The sequence below is a fragment of the Carcharhinus amblyrhynchos genome, chromosome 2, assembly GCF_965287045.1.
Source record: "Carcharhinus amblyrhynchos chromosome 2, sCarAmb.v2.hapA, whole genome shotgun sequence".
In the NCBI taxonomy this organism is placed as follows: domain Eukaryota; kingdom Metazoa; phylum Chordata; class Chondrichthyes; order Carcharhiniformes; family Carcharhinidae; genus Carcharhinus; species Carcharhinus amblyrhynchos.
The window spans coordinates 62305369-62329837 of NC_137325.1; the positions used below are offsets into that span (position 1 = coordinate 62305369).

The following is a 24469-nucleotide window of genomic DNA, read 5'->3' on the forward strand; positions in this document are numbered from 1 at the left end:
ACTGACAACAATCCCACCCAACCTAAATCTTCATAACCCCACATATTTACCCTGCTAATCCCGCTGACACTAAGGGACAACTTAGCATGGCTAATCAACCTAACCCGCACATTTTTGGACTGTGGGAGGAAACCGGAGCACCCAGAGGAAACACATGAAGATATGTGGAGAATGTGCAGACTCCAATTGGTCACTCAAGGCTGGAGTTGAACCTGGTTTCTGGCACTGTGAGGCAGTAGTGCTAATCACTGTGCTACCATGCTGCCCAGTTATCTTCAACTGGTGCCTTAGAATACATTTCAAACTCACTCTCATTTCTTATTCTCTCCATTTTCCCCCTCTTATTAGTTTATCCTCAAGTTTATTGGCAGCCATCAAAACTTCATGATCACAAAAGCATCCACTTTTACTTCTGTTCTAAGATGTTCTGTGATCTTTATTTCATTGTTTAGCTATTCAAGCTGTAGACTCTACTCACACTTACATGTCTGCTGTGACGAATAAAGCAATATCTCCCTCTTACACTATCAAAGGCTCTTTCTTCTTCCAGGTTTTCTTCTGGACTCATTGTCAATACTTGTGCTGTCCATTTGTTCACCACCCCTCAACCTCCATTCTGTCAGTCTATGGACCTCATTTCATGACCATCATCCTGAACATTCAACCAATATTTAAATTTACCAGTAGCTTTTCTTGTGTGTCCGGCAATTTTTGCACCTTTCCATTCACCAGACTCTTCTGGGATATTGTCACCTGAATACTCGCTCTGGGCAATTGGTCCTGTGGATGGGACAGTACTTGCCATGTGTGATGTGATCATTCACATTGCCACTATCTGGTCTTTAATAAAGAACAAATAACAAAGAACATTACAGCAGGAACAGGCCCCTCAGCCCTCCAAGCCTGCACCGACCCTGCTGCCTGTGTGATCGAAAACCCCCTACCCTTCTGGGGACCATATCCTTCTATTCCCATCCTATTCATGTATTTGTCAAGACGCCCCATAAATGTCATTATCGTATCTACTTCCATTACCTCCCATGGCAGCGAATTCCAAGCACCCGCCACCCTCTGTGTAAAAAAAACTTGTGATTATCCATTCTGTCATGCCCGTCATAATCTTGTAGACTTCCATCAGGTCACCCCTCAATCTCTGTCATTCCAGTGAGAGTTTCTCCAACCTCTGCTCATAGTTAATGCCCTCCATACCAGGCAACATCCTGGTAAATCTTTTCTGTACCCTCTCAAAATCCTCCTCATCCTTTTAGTAGTGTAGTGACCAGAATTGAACATTATGTTCCAATCTACTGTGTTCTGTTCTTTAGGACCTTCATTAGAAAACACATAAGCATTTGAGGTACAAATTTTTTAGTACATTTATTTCCAACAGCTGCTCAGAGTCCGAGATTTTGTAATTAATTTTGATTAATCATGAATCACGAAGAACAGAGAAAGTAGACAAAGGTAATTCAGTTGATATAATTCTGATAGGTTTTCAAAAGGTCTTCGATAAGGAACTCGTGAATAAGGTCAGGAAATGTGGAATCAGGGGACAAGTGACGGAATAGATTGCTAGCTGAGGGCAGGAATAAAGGATATCTGTTCAGAGCAGCAGAATGTGAGAAGCGGTGTTGCATAAAGATCTGTGTTACAACCATTGTTGTTCACAATTTACGTTCACAATTTAAACTTTTAGATCAAAAACAGTTTCCAGGTTTGTGGTTGACACTGAATTTGGTCAATGCTGAGGAGGACTGCAAAACAATTAGAAAAGGATGTTAACTTGCGGAATAGGTAAATAATTGGCAAACGAAGTTCAACACTAATAAGTATGAGGTAGTACATCTTAGGTGGGTTCACTTATTATTTGAAAGTCTAGATGGGGTAGAAGAACAAAGAGATTTTGGAATACAAATACGTTAAACATTAAAGCTGTGCCACAGTTTAGCAAAAAAGCAAAACAAACATTAGACTTTATTCTAGCAGAATAGAATTAAATAGTAGGGAAGTTATGTTAAACCTGTATCAAAATATTGGTTAGACGACACTTAAGGTACTGTCTATGATTCTGGTCTCTATATTATAAATTGCTTTAAGGCACTAGAGAAGGTGCAGAGAAGATTTACAAGGATAATAACAGAAGTGTGTGCATATATCAGGAAAGGATTGACAGGCTGGGTTTCTTTCCTTTTGAAAAATAAAGGCTGAAGACTGACTGAATAATGTGTTTTAAATCTTGAAAGATTATAATGGACTGGATATAGAGAGAACGTTTCTACTTGTGGGGAAGAACATAACTAGAGACAATCAATACAAAATAGTCACCAAGAAATTCAGTTAGGGAATTCAGAAGAAATTTCTTTACTTAAAAAGTGGTATGAATGTGGAGCATGCTACTATACTACATGGAGTGGTTGAAGAGAATTGTATAAATATGTTTAAGGGGAAGCTAGAGGAAATGGATAGTTTCAATTATAGATTTAAATGAAAAACTTGGGAAGAGGTCCGAGTGAGTCATAAACACCAACTTGGAAACACCAATAGTCCTGTTTCTATGCTGTACATTCTATATGAAGAAACTTGACAGTTTAATTGACATTTTTGTTAAGTGCTGACTTACCGTTGCAATCGATTGTTTTGCTGTTATTGGCCACCCCCAGTCTTGCACCGGTCCCCTAGTAAGCCTCTCCAGCCCCGCTCACTTGGCATTTCCCACCAAGCAGTATCAGAGTGTCTGGTTGGCAGTGCCAAGGTGTAGCTCCTTGCTCCTGATCTCCCTGGGGGCCTTAATGACCTCCAGATCTACCAGTGAGGCCATCATGACTGGCTGTGTTGCTGGGGATCAGCTGCGATTCTCGCCAGAGAGAGCCTCTCCCGTGAGACCACAGAAGCAAGTGGGCCCAGATGATAATTCAATGAAAAGCAGATTTTAATTTAATTTAAATAAATTATTCAGCCTCGTGCTGGAAATAGCACAAAGCTGATCGTGCCAGATATCCAGTGCCGGCAAGATTGCAAGAGGTGAGAAATCTGGCGTGAATCTGATTTCTCACCCCTCGCGCAATCTTAACAGCTCACACTGCCCATCGGCTGGTGGGGTGCAATGGTACCCCACCATTAATCTGCCAACCTTAATCTGCTTGTTAATTCCTATGTATCGCTAATTTACCTTGCATATTCGACTATAGAGTATGGCTGACTAGAGTATAGTCGACTATGTTATCTTACTGAAATTGTATGTGTCTGTAAAGATATTTCTGTGCAGCTGGAGATCTACAAGGCAGTTTTCTCACTGAAACTGACACTGAACATATATCGGAAGATCTGGCCACTGACTCTAGTTCAGGGAGCAAAGGAATTTCCCATCAGAAGTTCAGAATTCCCGAGCAATTCCCACAGACTCAGTGTGTTAGGACTGCCGAGGAGTCCTAACGTGTATCTTGGGGGTAAAAATCTGGGCCATTAAAGGTGCAATAGGAACACAAGTTATTATTAATGTTGGTAAGGGAAAGAACGAGCAGATTGCAATGATAGAGAGATTGGATTATGAGCAGTAATTATGTAAATTGGTTGGAAAAGGTTGAGAGGCGACATGATTACTGATTTTGGGTTTCTAAAGGGGTTACATAATGTAGATTTCTCTAAGCTATTTTACCTTGTCTAGAACAGTAGTACCAGATGAGACAGCCTGTGCCAGTAGGGGGTTAAATTCAAAACAACGATGTGGAAACAATATTTCAGTGAGCAAGTAGTAAACCTATGGAACAGGCATCTTAGGAAGATAATGGAAGCAATTATTATAGATTAATTCAAGTGAAAATGTGATAGATTTTGTTAAAAAAAAACATTTTAGGGAACAGTATACGACTATGTTGCGATATGAGCCAGAATTTAGTGGCAGTCCACCAATTGAAGGAGTCCTGTCACCTTTCAGCTGAGGCCTGATGCTATTCTGAACTGATCAGACACTCACCTGGACGGTGCAGGATATCCCATTGAATTAAGGTACCAGTAAGGTGGAGATCCTTCTCACAAAAGCTGTCGGCTAGCCCGAGGCTAACTGCAATAGGGACAGCACCAGTTGGAGCGGTGGCCACTGCCAAAATTGCACTAAAGCATACCTAAAGGATCAGTAATGAATGCCTCAGAGCCCATGAAGTAGGTCAGGATGGTATTCTTAGAGAGAATGGGATGCAGGCCGGGGAGGAAGGTTAGGGCATTAAATTCCACCCATGAAGTGGCAAATGTTGCAGACTTGTCGGGAAAATGTGACTTTCCATCGATAGTTCCTGAAGCTCTCCACCACTTGCTTTTCCATTGCATCTTTTCTGGGTATGTTGTAGACTAATTGAATGAGATTAATTTTGATAGGTAGTTAATAACTTCCTAGCTCTTGCATAATTTGACTATTAGGAAGGAATAGAGTGAACAAAATGGATCTTGGTCTCTTACATCTGGCAATTTCTATTTTTCTATAATTCCGCCTGTGGAAGCCAGATCTGGATGGCATACACCTCACCTCTTAGCATGCTATCCTCCAGTCATATACCAAGTGATGAATGAGCCATGGGAGTTCAAATTCCAGGGTATGGAACTCCATCTCCTGCCCCTGACATAAGTCTACGTGCCCAGGGTAAACTGGGGCCACCCTTTCCAAAGCTGTCTGGGAAATCCTGAAAACAGCAGGAATACACTTGAAGCAGATCCTGTTTCTTCCAATGGATGGGTTGGTACCCCACCTAAAACACAAAAATAAATGCAAATGCGTCTGAGTGTTCTGGAGTTTTACAAATTTATACCAAATTAAAAGTCAAAACCTGGCAGGGGAAGAAGAAGCATCAGATGAGTGGACAACATTAAGATGTGGGCTGAGGATGTCTTGAAGAAAATCAGAGAAGAAGCAAGAAGATGCCAGTGACCCCAATAAGGCTATAGTAACTACGAGTGATGTGAACTCATACTCTCACTTTTAACAACAATGGTGAAAGTACATATTTTTAAATAGGTAGGAGCAAGTTTTCTGTGGATGGAGGTCATGCTTTTATAAATGTGTGTGATAGTGACACACTTTTGATTGCTAAAGAGTTTGGAAGCATGGTTGGAATGGAAGTGCTCGGAGAAAATAAAGTCTTTGGTTTAGTTGCTGGATAATAATTAAATGCTTGCCTACACTGTTGAGCAATCACTCCTATAATACTGTCTTAAAACCTTGCAACATTCATAGTATTTGCAACTCTAATGCAATGTAAATCTCCCCTTGTGCAATTCTGATCAGTGTTTTCTTTGGACTGGCTTATTACTCCAAACATTTAGAGACTCAAAGCGTTTTGTCAAGAAAAAAAGTTTATTTTCGGAACAACCTGCAAACACATGTTTAACATTAATGCTTGTCCTTTCTGACACCGTAAAGGTTTTGCAAAAGCAAAATACAACAGATGCTGAAAATCTGAAATGAAAACAGGAAATGCTGGAAATACTCAGCCAGTGTGGCAGCATCTGTAGAGAGACAGTGCAAATATTTCACTTTTTCTGATTCTGGTGCAAGATTATCAATCTGAAACACTAACTGTTTCACTTTCCATAAATTCAACCAGGCCTGCTGAGCATTTCCAGCATTTCCTGTTATCATCAAGGTTTTGTGTTAAGTTGACAAACAATGGTAGATCGTTACAATGTGAGGGCATTGAATTGAAAAACAATGCCAAATGAATTGTTAACCTGACTTTGTGCAATATAACCTATTGAAGCTTTGTGGTGAACAGACCAATGTGAGTCATAAAGAATGCCAATTCAGTTTTGTTTCAAGATTGAGGATGAAAAGTTTCTGCTGTTTTTATGGGTCTCAGTAGATATTGTCCAAAATGAGTCATACCATGAAAAGAGACTATAAAATAATCTTCAAATACAGACTCAGGAGGTGTCAGAGACCAAAGCCCAGTGTTGGATCCAACATTTGGCTCTAGCAGCCAAACAAAATTGCAAAATTGACCTGAATTAGTGAAATACAGCGCTGCCTCCCCACATCTTAAGAAATATTGTATGGCATCTTTTCTTGTCAGTGAAAGAAGTGTTTTAATTATTAGGAGGAAGATGCACTTTGAGGTTTAAGCTTGTTTTTTTTTAAGCATGAGGGACATCCATAAAATAAACACAATTTGGGAGTAAACAGTGAATCTGATTGGCATCAAATTACCTTTGATAAAGCACCACATTCTAAATGTATTAAAATTGAACTCCACGTCATTAAAGTGGAATTGGCTGAGAGAGAAAAGGCAGAATTTAGTGGTGAATTGTTATTTTTTAGACTGGAGGAAAGTGTGTGTGGTGTTCCCCAGGGATTGGTGTTAGTCCTACTTCTTTCCAATTGATATTAATTACCTGGACTTGGGTAGAGAGGGCATAATTTCAAAGTTTGCAGATGGTATCAGTGAGAAGGATACTAACAGACCTGAGGAGACTATAGACAGACTGGTGAAATAGGTTAGATGCATGACCTATTTGCATAAAATTTAACACTGAACTGTGATGTGCATTTTCTAAGAGGAAATATAAGCTGAATGGTACAATTTGAAAGAGGTGCAGGAAAAGAGAGACAGTAGGCTGACAATAAACATCTCTTTAAAGGTTACAAGACCACATGAGAAGGCGTATGGGATTTTTTTTAGTACTCAATTACTCTGTGATTGATTACGTGAGTCTGTTTACTGTCAATACTTGTAGTGTTTGGTTACGTTTGGGTGTGGACATTGAGAAAAATGAACAAATTTAAGAAGTTGCTATAAGCTACAGCTAGTTATAAGCATGGAGCAAACATTTTAAATCACAGTGAATAAAATTTGTTACCGCATAGAGACCAGTATCATCTCTGCTTAGTTCCAGGATATGAAATATATGACAAACTGGCAACAAGGGTAATGGAGAAAAGTTTAAATTTACCAGCTCCAACACAGTTTCTTTCAGCACTGGGAGATCCACCCATGCCATGGTGTTGATGGGATTGTAGGGTTCAAGACCTACCTTCTTGATGTAGGAATGGGCAATCTGGATGGAGAGTGATCAACAAGAAGGTGGTAATCATACATTTTCATGGAACAGAAGACCAATGAATATTCATCTGTGTTTGATATGGCAGTAATTGCTCTCAAAAAATACTTTGGGCCAAGAAAAGAATGATGATGAAATGATTATACATCAAAAATGCCAGGGAAATAATGAGCCCATAAAACAATGCATTGCAGCATTTGGCTTTGGCATGTAAATTTGATATGCTGAACAATTAATTGAAAAGGAATTCAAGTCCACAAAGTAGGGAATATCCTCTTATAGAGGATGTTGATCTAACCTTTGGGGTGGGCGACCACAATCTTGGCAGTCCAAATGAATCTGCTATGTTAGATTTTGAGAGGTTACACAGAAATACACCTTCAGATTCAAGGTTGTGGGCACAGCTTGGCTGACCAGCAATAAGAAACCTCAGCAGTCTCAAAAACATAGTCAGCCACCAATAACACTGTGCCTAGATTGTGGAGATGTTCAGTGATTCCCAATGCCATGTCCAGCTTGAGGGAAAAGATGTAACTTATGCTTAAAGTGGGACCACTATGCAAAGGTGAATATATCAAAGAAGATAATTTCATCAATTTGACAGATGGAGGATTCTCTTCCTGAGAGTGATGTGCAACATCAAAAACAAGATTATTTTAAGGATTGCTGAGGCAGGATTGTGGATATCTCAATGTTGCCTCTCATCAGCATTGATGTGAAGATATCTATCCTGAGTGACTAACTTAACCATGGCGTTTTTCACACCTTTCTCTCGCTCCTGCGACTGACACTCTTAAAGCTTATGGCAACTCAATTATTCTAGTTTTGGGAATGACCACAATCCAAGTCCACTATGAAAGGCTCATTCTAAACAAGTTCATGTTTTATGTACCTGTGGAGGTAATCTTTTCTACAGGCTTGGATTCAAACTTGAAGACTCCAAAATGCATGCATAATGAGTCTTAGCTTTGAGCCCAGGCTAATAAAAGCATTGGCTCATCAGGGTGTTCTGTTTTGATCACTGAAGTAAATTGTTGACTTTGCTTGATTGACATCTTTATTCAGCAATAATAAGTTATTATTTTTGTGATCTCTTTTGCCAATGTCTCAACCTTCATTTGGACATCTCATTAAGAGTGTTTTTAACCTCTGTTATTGATACTGTAGTAGTCTAATTGACAAATTCATAGGGCTGAAGGAACAGCAGCTTTTTTTCAAAATAACATTTGTGAGTAGGTGTTTTCTTTCTCTCAGCAGTTCCATACTTGCCTTTTTTTTATATATGGCTCATTGGTTAAGCAGTAATACATTCTGGATGGGTGGACATGGAAAGGGTACGGGTTGGCATTGAATTGGCATGACAATATGAAGGGTTATGGGGAGTGTCTCAGGGGTTGGGTCAAAATGGGATTGAGAGTATAAGTCACTGTGGGCATGAGTTGGTTCTCAGTTGGGATGGAGGGACACTTTGAAAGAGGAGCAACAAGTTGTGAGGCAATAGTAAGTGTGCTAATGCATACATATGGAGGTGCAGTGAAGTGTCCTGCTCTGGGTTCAAGTGAGGTATGGGATGCAGTGCAAGCAAGCTTTCATAGTGCTCATGCTGGAGTAGGGTGGTGTTAGACAATGCGGAGAAGAGAGTTGTGCAGCTCTGACAAGGTCATCAAATCTTTCTTTGTCATTGCTGTTAGGTTGTGTGAGCAATGTTTATAGTATTGGCCAGATCAGCCACTCTCTTTGTCTCAATCATTGTGGAATTATGTTGTCCATCATTGGTGATGTGAACCTCCTCCTTGCTGTTGATTTGTTCATCATATGCATTTAGTTTTCAATTAAAGTATCATAAAGTGTACTGAAGATAAATTAAATGAACAATATTTGAATTGAATGAAGAGGCCAAAAGATTAATAGCATTAAACAGGAATAGCTTCCATCAGACAAATGGCAGATCGTGTAGCATGATATCTTGTAGACATTACAATACCAGTGATAGAATACAAAGACAGAATGTTGTGATATATTTCTTTTATAAACCTTATGGATGATTCCAGCTTCTGATTTGTAACACAAGTCATACATGTAACTGTGACATTGTTTACAGCAGTAGTAGTGAGAGAAATCTTTCAATCCCACCCACGTCAGAGATCTTCATGGGCTGAGTGGAACATTCGATGGAGGAACAAAAGATTAACCTCGGCTGGGAATTTCTGGTCCTGAGGCAGGCAGGATTTGAAAGTCCCACCTATTACATTTAGTTATCAACATTTAAAATACATTGGGCAAGATCTTCTGGCTCCACTCGCTGTTAGGATCGTCCAGTCCTGCCAAAAGTCAATGGATTTTTTGGCTAGGTCACTGAATTTCCCATGACGGATCCCACCGCAACGGGACTGGAAAATTCTGCCTATAAATTTAGTCATTATTACTTTTCTGTTTATGCAAAATGTTGTACAAAAATTGGCTGCTGCGTTTCTTAATTTACAACAGTGACCAGAATCCAAAAGTACTGCAGGGCTACAAAGTGTTTTGGGACATCCTGGGAGTCATGAAAGGCACTGTTTAAATGCATTGCTTCTTTCTCAGTTGACAGTGGAAAAATACGTTCTAGAATTCACCCACATAAAATATAGACCTCCTATTTAAAAGGCCCAGGCTGTCATTAAATAGTGGCAGTCTCCATCGGATTTCACCAATTCTAATGGATGAACTGCTAATAATGAGTACAATTAATCCTGGTAACTCCACCTGAATATTAAAAAGAAACCCAATCATGAACATGGGTGGGACCTCGCACCAATGTCTTATCAATCTAAAATGACTTTTATCAGACCATTGAAGTTGGCCTATTGGAATACAAACTCCCTGATTAAGGGGCCAATTGTTGTGCTAATCAAGGAAACCTTACTTTGTATATAACCGGGAGTGTCAGCTCCTCTGGCACTGCCGAAGGGAAACTGCTGAGTGACAGCACTCTGTGTACTGCTGTTAGAATTATTAATAAAGGGGTGCTGGTGTAGGGACTTCTGTCTCTGTGAACTTATTACACAATCTCATTGGATAAGAATGACAGATGCCCTGCTCATCACCAGCCTGATCAGCACTATACATGAAAAATAATCATCCCCTTTCTTGTCTACCTTTCTGTAAAATTGGAGAAGATCGAGATGTTTTCACTGCAAAGGCCAATGGGGATTAGGCTTTGACAAGGCAACGATTCATGATAATCATTTTTATTGCACAGGAGATTCAAATTTAGCTTGTTGTTATTCATAAGCTGAGCTAGATAAAGGAACACCTTTCCATTTGCCCTAATAGCACAGCAAATACCGAGGAAACCATCATCAGCATGAATTGTTATCACAACAACTTTTCCATGACCACCCTCCAAACACATGAATAATTGAAACATTTTATTGAAAATCCTGGGAGAATGTCAATGGCAATTGTTACTGGACCAATTGTGTGTTGGTAGAGTCCATTAACTTTAAATTACATAGACAGGGGGTAGGATCAAAGACCTTTCTTTAACCGTTTTCACACAATTATCATTTTCCCCACAGATCAAATATTGAAAAGTGGTATTGAAAAGGTGAAGAGAATAGATGGTATTTAACATTTGATAGATCATACTTTCGATTAGAATGCAGTTTCATATTTGCTGAAAGCCAGCTTTATGATATGAGCTAGCTTGTATTTGGTTTTATTTTCACAGTTTCTTTTATTATTTTAATCTAGACAGCACTCAAGGGACAGCAACAATATCAAAAGTGACAACACTGGCAGCAGCAAGTGATAGTCTCACAACAGAATCCATTTCCAGGACAGAGAAATCCTTTACATCCAGTAGCTGCAATACAGCTCTTCCCAAGGAAACAGAAGAAGAGAAAGCAAAACGGCTGCTTTACTGCTCCCTCTGCAAGGTGGCTGTCAACTCTGCCTCACAACTGGAAGCACATAACAGCGGTGAGACTTGGGAATCTGTTTTCCTAGCTTCCAATCCTATAATTACCAGTTTTTAAACAAAGCAAACTTACTCAACTACAGACTATCCATACGAAATGGAGCCTGTATGGTTTGCTGTTAAGATACTGTCTCAATTCAGTGAGAAAGCACTTGCATAGCAAAAATAATTTGGTGTTAAAAAGATATGTAACAATTGACGGCTTTAAGTATGGTAAAGGATAATGCACAGTTGAAGGTTTCTCATCTCATCATCAGGCTGATTAGAACTCTGTAGTGGCAGTAACCGGTGACTGATTGGTTGCCTGTAATGAACCTTACCCAGGGTTTCCTAAAGAATTTTTAAAGAAAGGTTATATAACCGGCAGCAAATCCACACCAATCATTTTCAGTTAGTACCAAAAGTTAACTCAGCCCTCATAGATCAACAAAGCAAAGCTAAGGCATTTTATTTCTTCTTGTCTTAGATCAGTGAGAAATGTTCTGGTCCGGCTGCAGGGGGGCAAACGCGACCTTTAGGCTGCTCTTCATAAGTGTGACAAGAAGGCTTCCTGGTTGTAAAAACATCTGAGTTCAGTCTGACCAAGGTCTCATCTGAAGTCTACACGCATGCACAAACACGTAAGATTCAGCAGACAGCATTCAACAACAGAAGGCTTGACTAATTATTTTCTCCTGGGAGACTTCATTCAACACAGTTCAGGATTCTAATCTTCAGCCTTCTGGTTTATGTGGCTTAGTATCACGCTACCAGTACAATTACCCACTGAAGTATTAGAGGAACCCCAGCTATTTGCTTTACACAGCAACCTGAAACTCTAAAGCTGTGTTTCATCCAGATTGTACTTCAAGTCATCTGTGGTTTTCCTCCAAATATTACTATAGCATCATTATATCCATTTATACACTTTACTCAGTTCAGATGCCTGTTTTCTTTGCACCAGATGCTCAGGTTTGTAGTATGAGTCTTAATGTGATGAAAGGATAGCATTTGTGTATTTCTTTATTATCTTTTATTGCAGCCACTACGTGCATAGCTGCTGATTTAGCATAGATAAAATAAAAGAGAGAAAGGTGATGTATGTGTTGTTACCAAAATTTCCGTTATGTTGACAATATGATCACATAATATAAAATCATGTTGTCTGAAATTTTGTATCATTTCCCTCAGCCTTTTAACTTTCTATTCGGTTGGAATAAAGGTGCCTGTTTATCAAACAAAAGTGCCTTGACTATACATTCCAAGCATAAACTACTCCCCTCACTGAACCAAGTGCATGATTTAGAAAATTAATAGGAGAGGGCAGACAGGCATGTTATTATTGTCTTATCAACTGTCTGCTTTAGACTGTAACATATATAAAGTCATTTTAATTCAGTGTGCTAACTGTCGAAAAAGTGACTGAACTTGCAACCACATGTCAGTCCACATGCTCACTGAAGCATTCTCTTTAATGTGTATTACACAAGGATGTTTGAACTTCCAGGACTACCACTGTCAATAGAAAACCTTTATTTCCATACCACAGGCTATCAATTTCTTGTTTATTACATTATCATTCCTAACCATGATATTTTTTCTATTCTTATCAACATAACTTAAGTTCTATATGTCACATGGCAAATGTTTTAGTATCACTTGATGATAAGTGAAAACATGTATAGAAAATCTCAGCAAGACTGAACTCACAGAGCAATTCTTCATTCAATAGGAGAATGAATTAGAGAAAAGACTAGAAGACATATGTTTCAATTCTTGAATCTCTGCACTTGTCTAGGGAGGCTCCATGACTTCCTGAATTTGTCATTATAGCTAATCTACGAGTAGTATGTTATGTAAAATATTTTCACTTACAGAATCAGTTTCAATGTTCAGGCAATGATTTTAATGAAAATGCCCATGTTCATGGCTTGATCCTTTGAGTTAACGTTTAAATCACTTCCACCTATTCTATAATTTTAATATTGGTTTTCGTATTCAGTTTCCAAAGCGACCTCATTACAATGCATCTTCACAGTCCAATCATAACACCAATTCTTCCACTCACTTTCACACTCTAATCTACAGCAATGTGCCATGCTGTGCATTGCTAAGTTCTTTGTGGCCTTTGTCAACTCTTCTCAGCTGGCACATTTACATTGTGCAATTGGTTTAGGACAGTTGTGCTTTCTTCACTTACAAGTCCGCATTGAACATCCCCATCAGATGTGTGGCAGGAGCAAATCCCCCAAAAATTGAAGGATTAAAAATAGTGGGAAAAACTGTGGGAACTTCCCAAGGTTTGAGTTTTCTATACAGGCACATTAATAAGATCTTCACTTCTGTTTGAATAATTACTAATTGCTGTCAATGGATTTGGGTGCCATTAGGTACAATTTTATAATTATTAGGTACAATTTTGTGTCTGAGCATAGGAGACATGCTTCTCCATAGCAGGCTGGGGGCACTGATCTTCCTTGGCTGCTGAGAGGGTACCTCACAAATAGCAGTCTAAATAACTGAAATGAGATGTAATTGTAACTCTACATCATTTCAACCAATTAACTAACTTTAAGGTGTGGCATGGCTGCTAACTGGAATTAGTGCAGTTTCTCTTATTGCACCTGCTGCAAGATTGCCAAGATAATTTTAAGCAGTACAATTAGCATCTAAAGGTCATTAAAAAAAGAACAAATACAGCTGTGGAGTGGGTGGCATTGAGAGGTTACATAATTGATGTGTAATGGACAAAATAATTTTAATGAAGGTAAATGAGTTGTGCATTTTGGCAAGAAGGATACAGAGGGCACATACTGCTCAGATAATAAGTGACTGAATGGGTTAAGGAAACAAAGGGATTTTGGCACTTAGGTATGCAAATCACTATTGGCCTCCTGCAACTTTATTATTAACAAATTAAACATTGGGATATATTTCTAAACAAATAGAACCGAATAGGAGAGAAGTTATGCTAAACTTATATTGAACTATAGTTACAACACCCTTGGATGATGACACGCAGTTTTCAACACAATATTATAAAAAGGATATACAAACACAGGAGCAGATAAAAGAGCTGAGACCAAACCAAGAGGCTGTATCCATCAGGAAAGATTGAACATGCTGGGCTTGTTTTCTCTAGAAAAGAGAAGGCTGAGAAATGTTTTCAAGATTCTAGAGGATTTATAAGATAGACTTTCAATAGATATTTCTACTGTTGGGTTGAGTGGGGAGACCATAAATATAAATTAGTCAGTAATATATTCAATAGGCAATTCAAGTTACCCAAAGAATGGCTACTGTGTGGAACTTGCTGTGATAAGGAACAATTAAATGGTTAGTATAAATGCATCTAATGGGAAACTAAATAAATCCAATTCTTTTCAGCATTCCTTGCCCTGCACCTTTTCTGCAGTCCTTTGTTCTGGGAATGTTTCCTGTGCAAAAGCAAACTTGCCTCTGCTAAGGTTGGCTTCTCCAATTTAAAAGGGGGAAATTGAATTTCCTCCCACATATCATTTTCATCTAGTGGTGAAGAGTTTTAATTATTTAAGCCCATTAAAAGCACGACAGGTGTAAGAGTTCATGAATAAAGTGAAAATCATGTTGATGAATTGGGAACATTCTGAATTGTAAGTATAAAATGTTTTCACACTTTCAAGTGTTAGTAATAGGAACTACATTATAATATCAATGTGTCCATTGTGCAGTAAATTCATCCCAGGGATCTGTCCTGCCAACCTAAGTTAATATTTTACATTGATCAGCATTCTGTTATTGTTCACACACATTGGTTCTTCCATTGGAGAAAGTACCATAATGCTGTGAAAATGTTACAAAATCTCCCATCAATATGCTGAAATATTTTGTACTATGATTTAAACTTACCTCTTTTTGACACATGGAAAAAACATCTAACCACCTGTTTCTGCCATTGGTTGACAGGCAATTTGCTTTGAAATTGATACTGATGCTTTCTGTTTTTTTCACCTAAGGGAGCATTCTATGTTTGTACAGCTTTGGCCATTATGAATGCTTGGTTGAAATTCAAGTCTTAATACGTTTCAGCATTAGGTGTAGGTGTTCCATTAATCTGAGAATTAATGATAGTTTGAAGTAGTTGTAGTAACAGATTGTGCCTTTAATATGGTTTCTGGTTTGCTAACACAAGTTAATGCGATTACCAGTATTATAAGGTTTTTTTCTCACATAGCAGAATTCAAGTTTTCTCAATATCAATAACCATGCGTTTAATGGACTTTTATATTGGATGCTGATTCCCTCATCCCTCCAAGGAGTGGGAAGTATTTTGCATGGAATCTGAGCACTGTACGTAGTGGATACTGAGTGAAAGACGATGGAGGATACATGAGGGTGCATGGGTGAGGCACGAGGCGGATAGAGGAAGTGAAGGGGTAAGTGGTTAGGTCTAGGAAGTTCCCAAATACACTCCAATTGGAAAACACAGTCCACAATGAAAGATGAAATAGACGGATATATTGATGGGATTGGTTATAATGGAACATAAGCAGCAATTTGGATCTGTTTGATAGTCTATTTTGGTCATGTAAATACAATGTAATACATGTAATATGATATATTAGAAAAGGATTTGATAGCATAGACTTAAAAAAGAAATTTCCACTTCCACAGAAGGCCAGAACTAGGGGCCATAAATATTAGAGTTGCTACAAAATCAAACAGGGAATTGAGGAGAAACATCTTTACTTTGAGAGTGGTAATAATATGAAACATGCTACTAAACAAACAATATGCATACATTTAAGAGGACGATGGATACAACACAAGAAGGATAGAGTCATAGAAGTTTACAGCATGGAAACAAGCTCTTCAGCCCAACTTGTCCATGCCACCTTTTTTCCTAGCCCCTAAGCTAATCCCAATTGCCTGCGTTTGGCCCATATCCTTCTACACCCATCTTACCCATGTAACTATCTAAATGCTTTTTAAAAGACAACATTGTACCTGCCTCTACTACTACCTCTGGCAGCTTGTTCCAGACACTCACTACACTCTGTGTGAAAAAATTGCCCCTCTGGAAGCTTTCGTATCTCTCCCCACTCGCGTTAAATCTATGCCCTCTAGTTTTAGACTCCCCTACTTTTGGGAAAAGATCTTGACTATCTAGCTGATCTGTGCCCCTCATTATTTTATAGACCTCTATAAGATCACCCCTCAGCTTCCTACACTCAAGAGAAAAAAGTCCCAGTCTATCCAGCCTCTCCTTATAACCCAAACCATCAAGTCCTAGTAAATCTTTTCTGCACTCCTTCTAGTTTAATAATATCCTCTTTATAATAGGGTGACCAGAACTGCACACAGTATTTCAAGTGTGGCACCACCAATGTATTGTACAACTTGAACAAGACGTCCCAATTCCTGTATTCAGTGTTCTGACCGATGAAACCAAGCATGCCGAATGTCTTCTTCATCATTCTGTTCACCTGTGACTCCACTTTCAAGGATCTATGAACATGTACCCCTAGATCTCTTTGTTCTGTAACTACGCTCTAACGTTAACTGAATAAGTCCTATCCTAGTTCAATCTACCAAAATACATCACCTCGTTTTTGTCTAAATTAAACTTTATCTGCCATTCGTCAGCCCACTGACCTAATTGATCAAGATCCCATTGCAATCGAAGATAACTTTCTTTACTGTCCACTATGCCACCAATCTGAGTGTCATCTGCAAACTTACTAACCATACCTCCTATATTCTCATCCAAATAATTAACATAAATGACAAATAACAGTGGAACACTGCTGAAGCACACCGCTGGTCACAGGCCTCCAGTTTGAAAAACAACCCTCTACAACCACCCTCTGGCTTCTGTCAAGAAGCCAATTTTGTATCCATTTAGATATCTGACCTTGGATCCTGTGAGATTTAACCTTGTGCAACAACCTACTGTGCGGTACCTTGTCAAAGGCCTTGCAAAAGTCCATGTAGACAACATCAACTGCGCTGCCCTCATCTATCTTGTTGGTTACCCCTTCAAAAACTCAATCAAATTTGTGAGACATGATTTTCCACTCACAAAGCCATGCTGGCTGTCTCTGATCAGTCCTTACGTCTCTAAATGCCTATAGATCCTATCTCTCAAAATACCTTCCAACAATTTCCTCACCACAAATGTGAGATTCACTGGCCAGGCTTTTCCCTGCAGCCCTTTTTAAACAAAAGCACAACATTTGCCACTGTCCAATCTTTAGGTACCTCACCTGTGACTATCGTTGATTCAAATATCTCGGCTAGGGGATCTGCAATTTCCTCCTTAGCCTCCCACAATGTCCTAGGATACACTTCATCAGGCCCCTTGATGTGCTTTGAGACTTCCAGCACCTCCTTCTCTGCAATATGTACACTCCTCAGTACATCATGATTTATTTCCCCAAGTTCCCTAACATCCATGCTTTTCTCAACAGTAAATACTGATGAGAAATTTTCATTTAGGATCTCACCCATCTCTTGTGGATCTGTACATAGATGACCTTGTTGATCCATAAGAGGTCTTACTCTCTCCCTTGTTACTCAACCAAAACCTGTATTCTAAAAATAAATATTTATTTGCCTGTCGAAGCAGGAGGAGTTTTCTTCCTCCTCCCCATACCTCAGCTCTGTTGAAGACAATGATCTGGTCAATTCCTCCCAAGCTCTAGCTCTAACCTGAAGACCGCTTTTGTCATCAGACCAGCCCCTATCCCATCTGTTCTTTGTTGCTCGGTTGCCTAGGGAGATGCTATTGCCACGCTTAATAAAATAAAGCCCAATTGACAAATCCAGCAAGTTAAAATTTTATATTGAATCAACGAACCTGGATTTAGCATAATGTATTTTTTTTCAAATTGTTTCAAGTGGCCTCAGGCCTAACCATTCCTTTTTGCACCAGTTACTATCATCAGGTATTTTCGAGACCTGACAGTGCCATGAAAGCTTTGTGGCATCTATAGTCACTGCTCCACTTTCAACATGTCTGTCACTATCCTTCTTGCTGTACCTATGCTGCTTATCCTTCACTGGCACAAGGTACTCAACAATGCTGACTACATAAATCCCACCAGTACATCCACTGCTTTGATTGCTAATTGAAATTGTGGAAAGGTGGTTCTTCTGTCAGCAAGTGGAAGAACAAATTAGGAAACCTGGGTCACGTGTGTTGATGTAGTTATTCAGTTTGCACAACCAAGTGCTGGACAGACTTTATTGGGAAACATTGCTTGAATAGGAGTAATTAACACTGTGAGAAAGCAACATTTAATTTAGAAATTCAACTTACCAATTTGAAACATGCTCTAAAGTTAATAGGAACATCAGACTTAGGTCAAGGAGGAAGCCATTCAGCCCTTTGAGCCTGTGCTGTCAGTCAGTCAGGTCATGGCTAACTTGCTTGTTTTTCAACTCCACTTTGCCATCTGCACCCCCATAGCACATGACTCCCTTGTCTAATTCAATTACGCAGCCCCACTGCTTTCTGGGGAAGAGGATTTCACATACTAACAACTATTTAAGAGAGAGAATTTCTCCTCATCTCCATCTTAAACAGTAGACCTCTTGTTCTTAAACCCTATCTCCCAGTTCTAGTCTCTTCCACAAGTGGAAAGATCCACCTGGTATTTTTCAAATCCCCTTAGGTCTTATATGTCTCAATGAGTCCACCTCACATTCTTCTAAATCCTAATGGGTATAGGCCCAACCTGTTCAACTTTTTTTCATAAAATAAGCCCCTTGTCCTGGGAATGAATCAAGTGAACCTTGACCTGGCACTGCTGCTTCACAGCTCCAGGAACACATTCGGTTGTAGCCTTGGGTGACCGTGTGGAGTTTGCACATTCTCCCTGTGCGTGATTTTCCTCCCACAGTCCAAGAATGTGCAGGTTGGGTGGATTGGCCATACTAAATTGCTCCCTAATGCCCCAAATTGTGTAGGTTAGATGGATTGCACATGGGAAATGGCTGGGGTTATGGGGATAGGGGAGGGGAGATGGCCTAGGTAAGTTACTCTGTCAGAGAATCGATGCAGATTTGTTGGACCACGTCATTTGTTGGGCGCTGTGGGGATTCAATGAACCTTCCCTGGACTGCTTCTAATGTCACTTTTCAAGTTTAAACATCAGAACTGTTCACAGAATTCCAGATGTAGTCTCACTAATGCCCTATATAGCCACAGTAAAATTTTCCTACTTTTATATTTCATTGCCTATGCAATAGATGCCACCATAAAAGTTTTAAAGTTTATTTATTAGTCATAAGTAGGCTTACGTTCACACTGAAATTAAGTTACTGTGAAAATCCCCTAGTTGCTATACTCCGGCACCTGTCCATATTCATTGAGAGAGAATTTAGCATGGCCAATGCACCTAACCAGTACATCTTTGGACTATGGGAGGAAACCTGGGCACCAGAAGGAAATTCACGCAGACACAGGGAGAATGTGCAAACTCCACACAGACAGTGACCCAAGTCAGGAATTGAACCTGGGTTCCTGGCGCTGTGAGGCAGCAGTGCTAATAACCATTGTGCCACCATGCTGTGCCTGCACACTGACATTTTTGTCATTCATGTACCAGGACAACCAGGTCCCTCTCCATCAAGTTATGCAATCTCACTGCAGTTAAATATTATGCTGCAATAATAGTATTGAAATGCAGACTCAAATCTATTACCCCTTAATGTATTTTTCATGTTCGTAACACCATTTGCACTGAGTAAATTATCAGGGAGAGAAACTGGACTGTGCCTCACCTGTTGCCATGTTATAAAATGGGTTTTGAAAGGACACACTTCAAATGTCAATGACCTTTCCTGATCTGCATCAAAAGTGTGTTGACCATGATATTGTTTGAAATGACCTTTAGTCCACCTTGAAATAAGCATTCAGCCAAACAAAATATTCCAAAGAAGGTTCTACACCTTCACTAGGATCGTCTTGTGATGTGATCTCTGTCAACTCCTAATTTGCTTATACTTAAGCACACCCAGCAAAAGTTGGCAGGAAAAGCCAGAAAGCAGACTGCAATAATACTCTCTTTTAAAAGAATCCACATCTTCACACAGGTAAATATATGATTAGTCATTTTAGACCCAATGGGGTTTTCTTTTTTGCTTTTGTTATTTTGGCTGCAATAGAAGTGTTTAAAAATGTATCTATCAGAAATGGAAGTGCAGAGTCTTTCCCTGCTTTGTCTTCAGTACAATTAATGGGTGTTCTGCTGGATCTATCTTTGAGCTCAAGGATCAGGAAGAGCAGTAAGGAAGATTGCACAGACTAAGAGATACCGGATGGGTGTGAATTGACATATATGAATTTAGGAACTGCATTACCTACTCCACCTGAAGTTTGCCCTATGTCCAGTTGAATTTTGATAAATGAGAGGTGATCATATTGAAACATATAAGATCCTGAAGGGATTTGTTGGGGTAGATATGAGGAAGATGTTTCCATTTGTGGAGAGGATGAGAACCAGGGGACAGAATTTAAGAATAGCACAGAGATGAGGAGAGTTTTAGTATGTGGCATTCTCTTTCCAGAAAACAGCACTACTTCATGAATGACACAGCTGCTGAGTTCTGTTCCCTGCTGCATCATCAATTTCAGCCTTGCACAAGGGCATGACCAATGCTGTTGATTATTATAAAGGCGAGAGTAGCACTTAATTTATATACTGCTGGGCCATCTCTGGCTGGAACAGATGATCCTGTGATATCACTTCACTGCCACAACAGGAATGCTAAAAGAAGCATTTACCTACATTGTTTCCCATGGAAGCAGCAGAACAAAGTGAAAGAGCTGCAGGCTTGACTGGGACAGCAAAGTTCCCTGTGTAAAAGGCCTGATTGACTCACATCCTTGTGTACTTCACTAAAGAGCCAGGGATGTAGCCAACTCCCTGAATATAAGATGAAAGATAGTGTATTATATTGTGCAGCATACAGATCTGCACCTGTTTTTGTAGCAGTTGCCATTATGCTTTTATCCTGCACCATTGCACAATGGAACCTCTCCTCCATCCAAATCATTGGGTGGCAAGCTGGCTGCTTGGGGCTAGTGGCTGGCCCCTGATCACCTGCCTCATGGCTCTTCAAGCAGTTGAGTGTAGATGCTGGGAGCACTGCAGTCAGAACCATGTTTTCATCAGAGTTCCAATCAAAACAGGGCCTTGGTCTTCAGGACCTGATGGCTGATTTTTATGCTGGGGACAGAATTCCACCCCCTCCTCTATGACATAAACTTTAGTGGTTAACCTCCCCCGCCCACTTGGCTGGCCCACCCTGCAGTCAGTTAAGATTGGTTGGGTCGTTAATTGACTTGAGATGGGCTTTCCGCCTGCCTCTAACGGAGAGGAAATCCCTCCTCTGAGAGATGCCAGTCAATCAAATGGCCTGCAGCTCTCATGCCCTGGCAGTGCCATTGAGAGCAGTGACTCCTAGAGTTCCAGAAGGTGGCACAAAGCAAAGGAGCCAGACATAAAGTGGGTTTGGTATCTAGCTGGGTCCAGGCTGGCACGCCCTTGTTAGGGGAGGTGGGTCACAACTGTAAAGCCGGTGTATGAATATTGGGGCGAGGGGGTGGGGGCAGGGACTTGGGAGTTTAGTTTGGGAGGGCCTCTGATAGTCACAAATAATATATTTATAGCTATCTTTCAGACGAGATGTTAGATAAAGATCTTGTCTACCTTAGCAGATTGTAGGTGTTATGATTTCCCTAAATCATTGACAAGAAGGGCTGTCAACATGGTAGTTTATTTGCTAGCTCTAAAGCCATTTAAACACTTGTGATCTGCCCACAATCCTGGTGACAACTCCCACCATGTGGCCTCTTTTGTAGCCACGTCATCACGTTCGCACATGACCGCTCAAATGGTGGGAGAGTGCTCCAGTGTTCTAGCCAATGCTTATCCCTCAATCAACAAGTGCTCATTGCTGTTTGTGGGATCTTGCTGGGTGTCATTTAGCTGGTGGGATTACCTACAAAATATCATTGACTAGATTTCACAGAAGTGAAGCACTTTGGAATGTTCAAACTGTGCTCCAAGATGTACCTGGAGAGTTCAAACTCTCAGGGAAGTGATCAGATCCAGGTCAGTAGGGTTCCTCTGACATTCTAACTTGCTGCATTTGTGGATGCCATAAAGCGTAACTCGATTCTAATTCAATAATAAAAACTCTTCGGAGCATGAAGACCAATCAAGGAGTTATTTCAAATCTGCTCCCATTGTTAACATATCAAAAATGTTGCTATAGAATTAAATCACTGACTATAAGTTAGGGGATTCAGCCTAAAACAAAATTGAAAAGGTTAAGGTTAATTTAAAAATTGACCTTCGAGAAATACAAGCAGTCATTTATTTAAACTCTTTAAATTAAGATGCCTAATTTTAACAGTATTCATTTTGATTTGGCTTTGTAACAAGGTCTTTAGCTGGTTAATCAACAAACTGCTGTGAATAACATTGTGATTAATCATTTCATTTGAAAAGTTAAAATTATGTAAAAGATTTTATGACTTAGTAAAGGGATGGTTTTATTACCAATGAGAGCTGTCACAATGTCATGCATTTCAATATTATCATGAATCATCAGCCATTTGCTCTTACATTACAGGTCTTTGAAGAGTGATTCATTATAGAAGGAAAAACCCTGATTATTTGTAGCAGTTTTAAATCTGCATTAAAAGCATTTGTGGTTTGAGTGGGATTCTTTCAATCCTTTTTATGATGCTGCGGTTTTCAGTAAATACCATACATATGAAGGGAGGGTGGGGTGCTGTGGTAATATCATTAGGCTAGTAATTCAGAGGAGCAGACTGATACTTGGGCACCATGACAGACCTATAAAACTAGTCTCTGCAATGGTGACAATGAAACCATTGTCAATTGTCGTTAGAACCCATCTGGTTCATTAATACCCTTTCGGGAAGGAAATCTGCCACCCTTACCTTGTCTGGCCTACATGTGACTCCAGATCCACGGCAATGTGATTGACTCTTTTTTATCTGTCTGAAAGATCTATCAAGTCACTAAGTTTGATCAAACCACCACTGGAAAGGAATGAAATTAGGTAGACTACCCGGCATTGACCTAGGTACTGGTAACAACAATGGCACAATTGTCCTGTGGACCTCGCAAAGTCCTAGTTACTAACATCGGTGGATTGTGCTAAAATTGGGAGAGCTTTTCTTTTATTCATTCAAGTTTGGGCCAGCATTTATTGCCCACTCCGAATTGCCCTTGAAGTGAGTGGCTTGGTAGCCAACAATTGAGAATGGTTTCGTGGTCATCATTAGACTTTTAATTCCAAATTTTAATTCCAGCTACTGTCCCTCCCCCTAACCTGTGCACTGACATTCAGCTTGGATTTTGGCAGGGTCTTTCAGTTCCCGACCTCATTATAGCCTTGGTCCAAACGTGAACAAAAGAGCTGAAATCATGAGAGTGACTGCCCTTGGCATCAAGATAGCATTTGACTGAGTGTGGCATCAAGGAGCCCCAGCAAAACTGGGATCGATTTGAATAAGCAGGAAAGCTTCCAACTGGTTTGAAGCATGCCTAGTCCAAAGGAAAGTGGTTGTAGTTGCTGGAGGTTCATTATCTCACCCCAGGATATCACTCCAGGAATTGTCAGGATAGTGTTCTTGGCCCAGGCATTTTCAATCGCTTCATTAATAACATTTCCTCTATCATAAGGTCAAAGTCAAGATGATCTCGGATAATTGGACAATGTTCAGCACCATTGACATGCCAAAAATTGATGACAGGAAAGCTATGGCAGGTGAGGATCTAGAAACTACCATTATCACGAAAGAGGTAGTGTTGGGCAAGTTAATGGGGCTAAACATAGACAAGGCTTCTGGTCCTGATGGAATGCATCCCAGGGTACTAAAAGAGATGGCAGGAGAAATAGCAAATACACTAATGGTAATTTACCAAATTTCACTGGACTCTGGGGTGGTTCCCGCAGATTGGAAAACAGTAAATGTGATGCCACTGTTTAAAAAAGGAAGTAGACAAAGGGCAGTTAACTATAAGCCCATTAGCTTAGTTTCTGTAGTGGGGAAAACACTTGAATCTACCATCAAGCAAGAATTAGCGAGACACCTAGATATAAATTGTCCCATTGGTAAGACACAATGTGGATTCATGAAGGGCGGGTCATGTTTGACTACCTTGGTGGAATTCTTTGACAACATTTCATGTGCAGTGGACAATGGGGAACCTATGGATGTGGTGAATCTGGATTTCCAGAAGGCATTTGACATGGTGCTGTATCAAAGACTGCTACAGAAGATAAAGGTGCACAGTATTAGCATGGATAGACAACTAGTTAACTAACAGAAAGCAAAGAGTGGAGGTAAATGGGTGTTTTTCTGGTTGGCAATCAGTGACTAGTGGTGTGCCTCAGGGATCATTGTTGGGACTACAATTGTTTATGATTTACATAGATGATTTGGAGTTAGGGACCAAG

General features: G+C 39.9%; 1 protein-coding gene across 6 annotated transcripts in view; it reads left to right on the forward strand.

Annotated features, from left to right (window-relative positions):
* LOC145354925 (zinc finger protein 385D-like) overlaps positions 1-24469 on the forward strand; it is a 553654-nt gene that overhangs the window by 510216 nt on the left and 18969 nt on the right. For all 6 annotated transcript variants that reach the window (XM_080206587.1, XM_080206578.1, XM_080206596.1 and 3 more), the window contains one exon: positions 10780-11007. In XM_080206587.1, coding sequence (XP_080062713.1) covers positions 10780-11007 — 228 coding nt within the window. The remainder of the gene's footprint in view (positions 1-10779; positions 11008-24469) is intronic.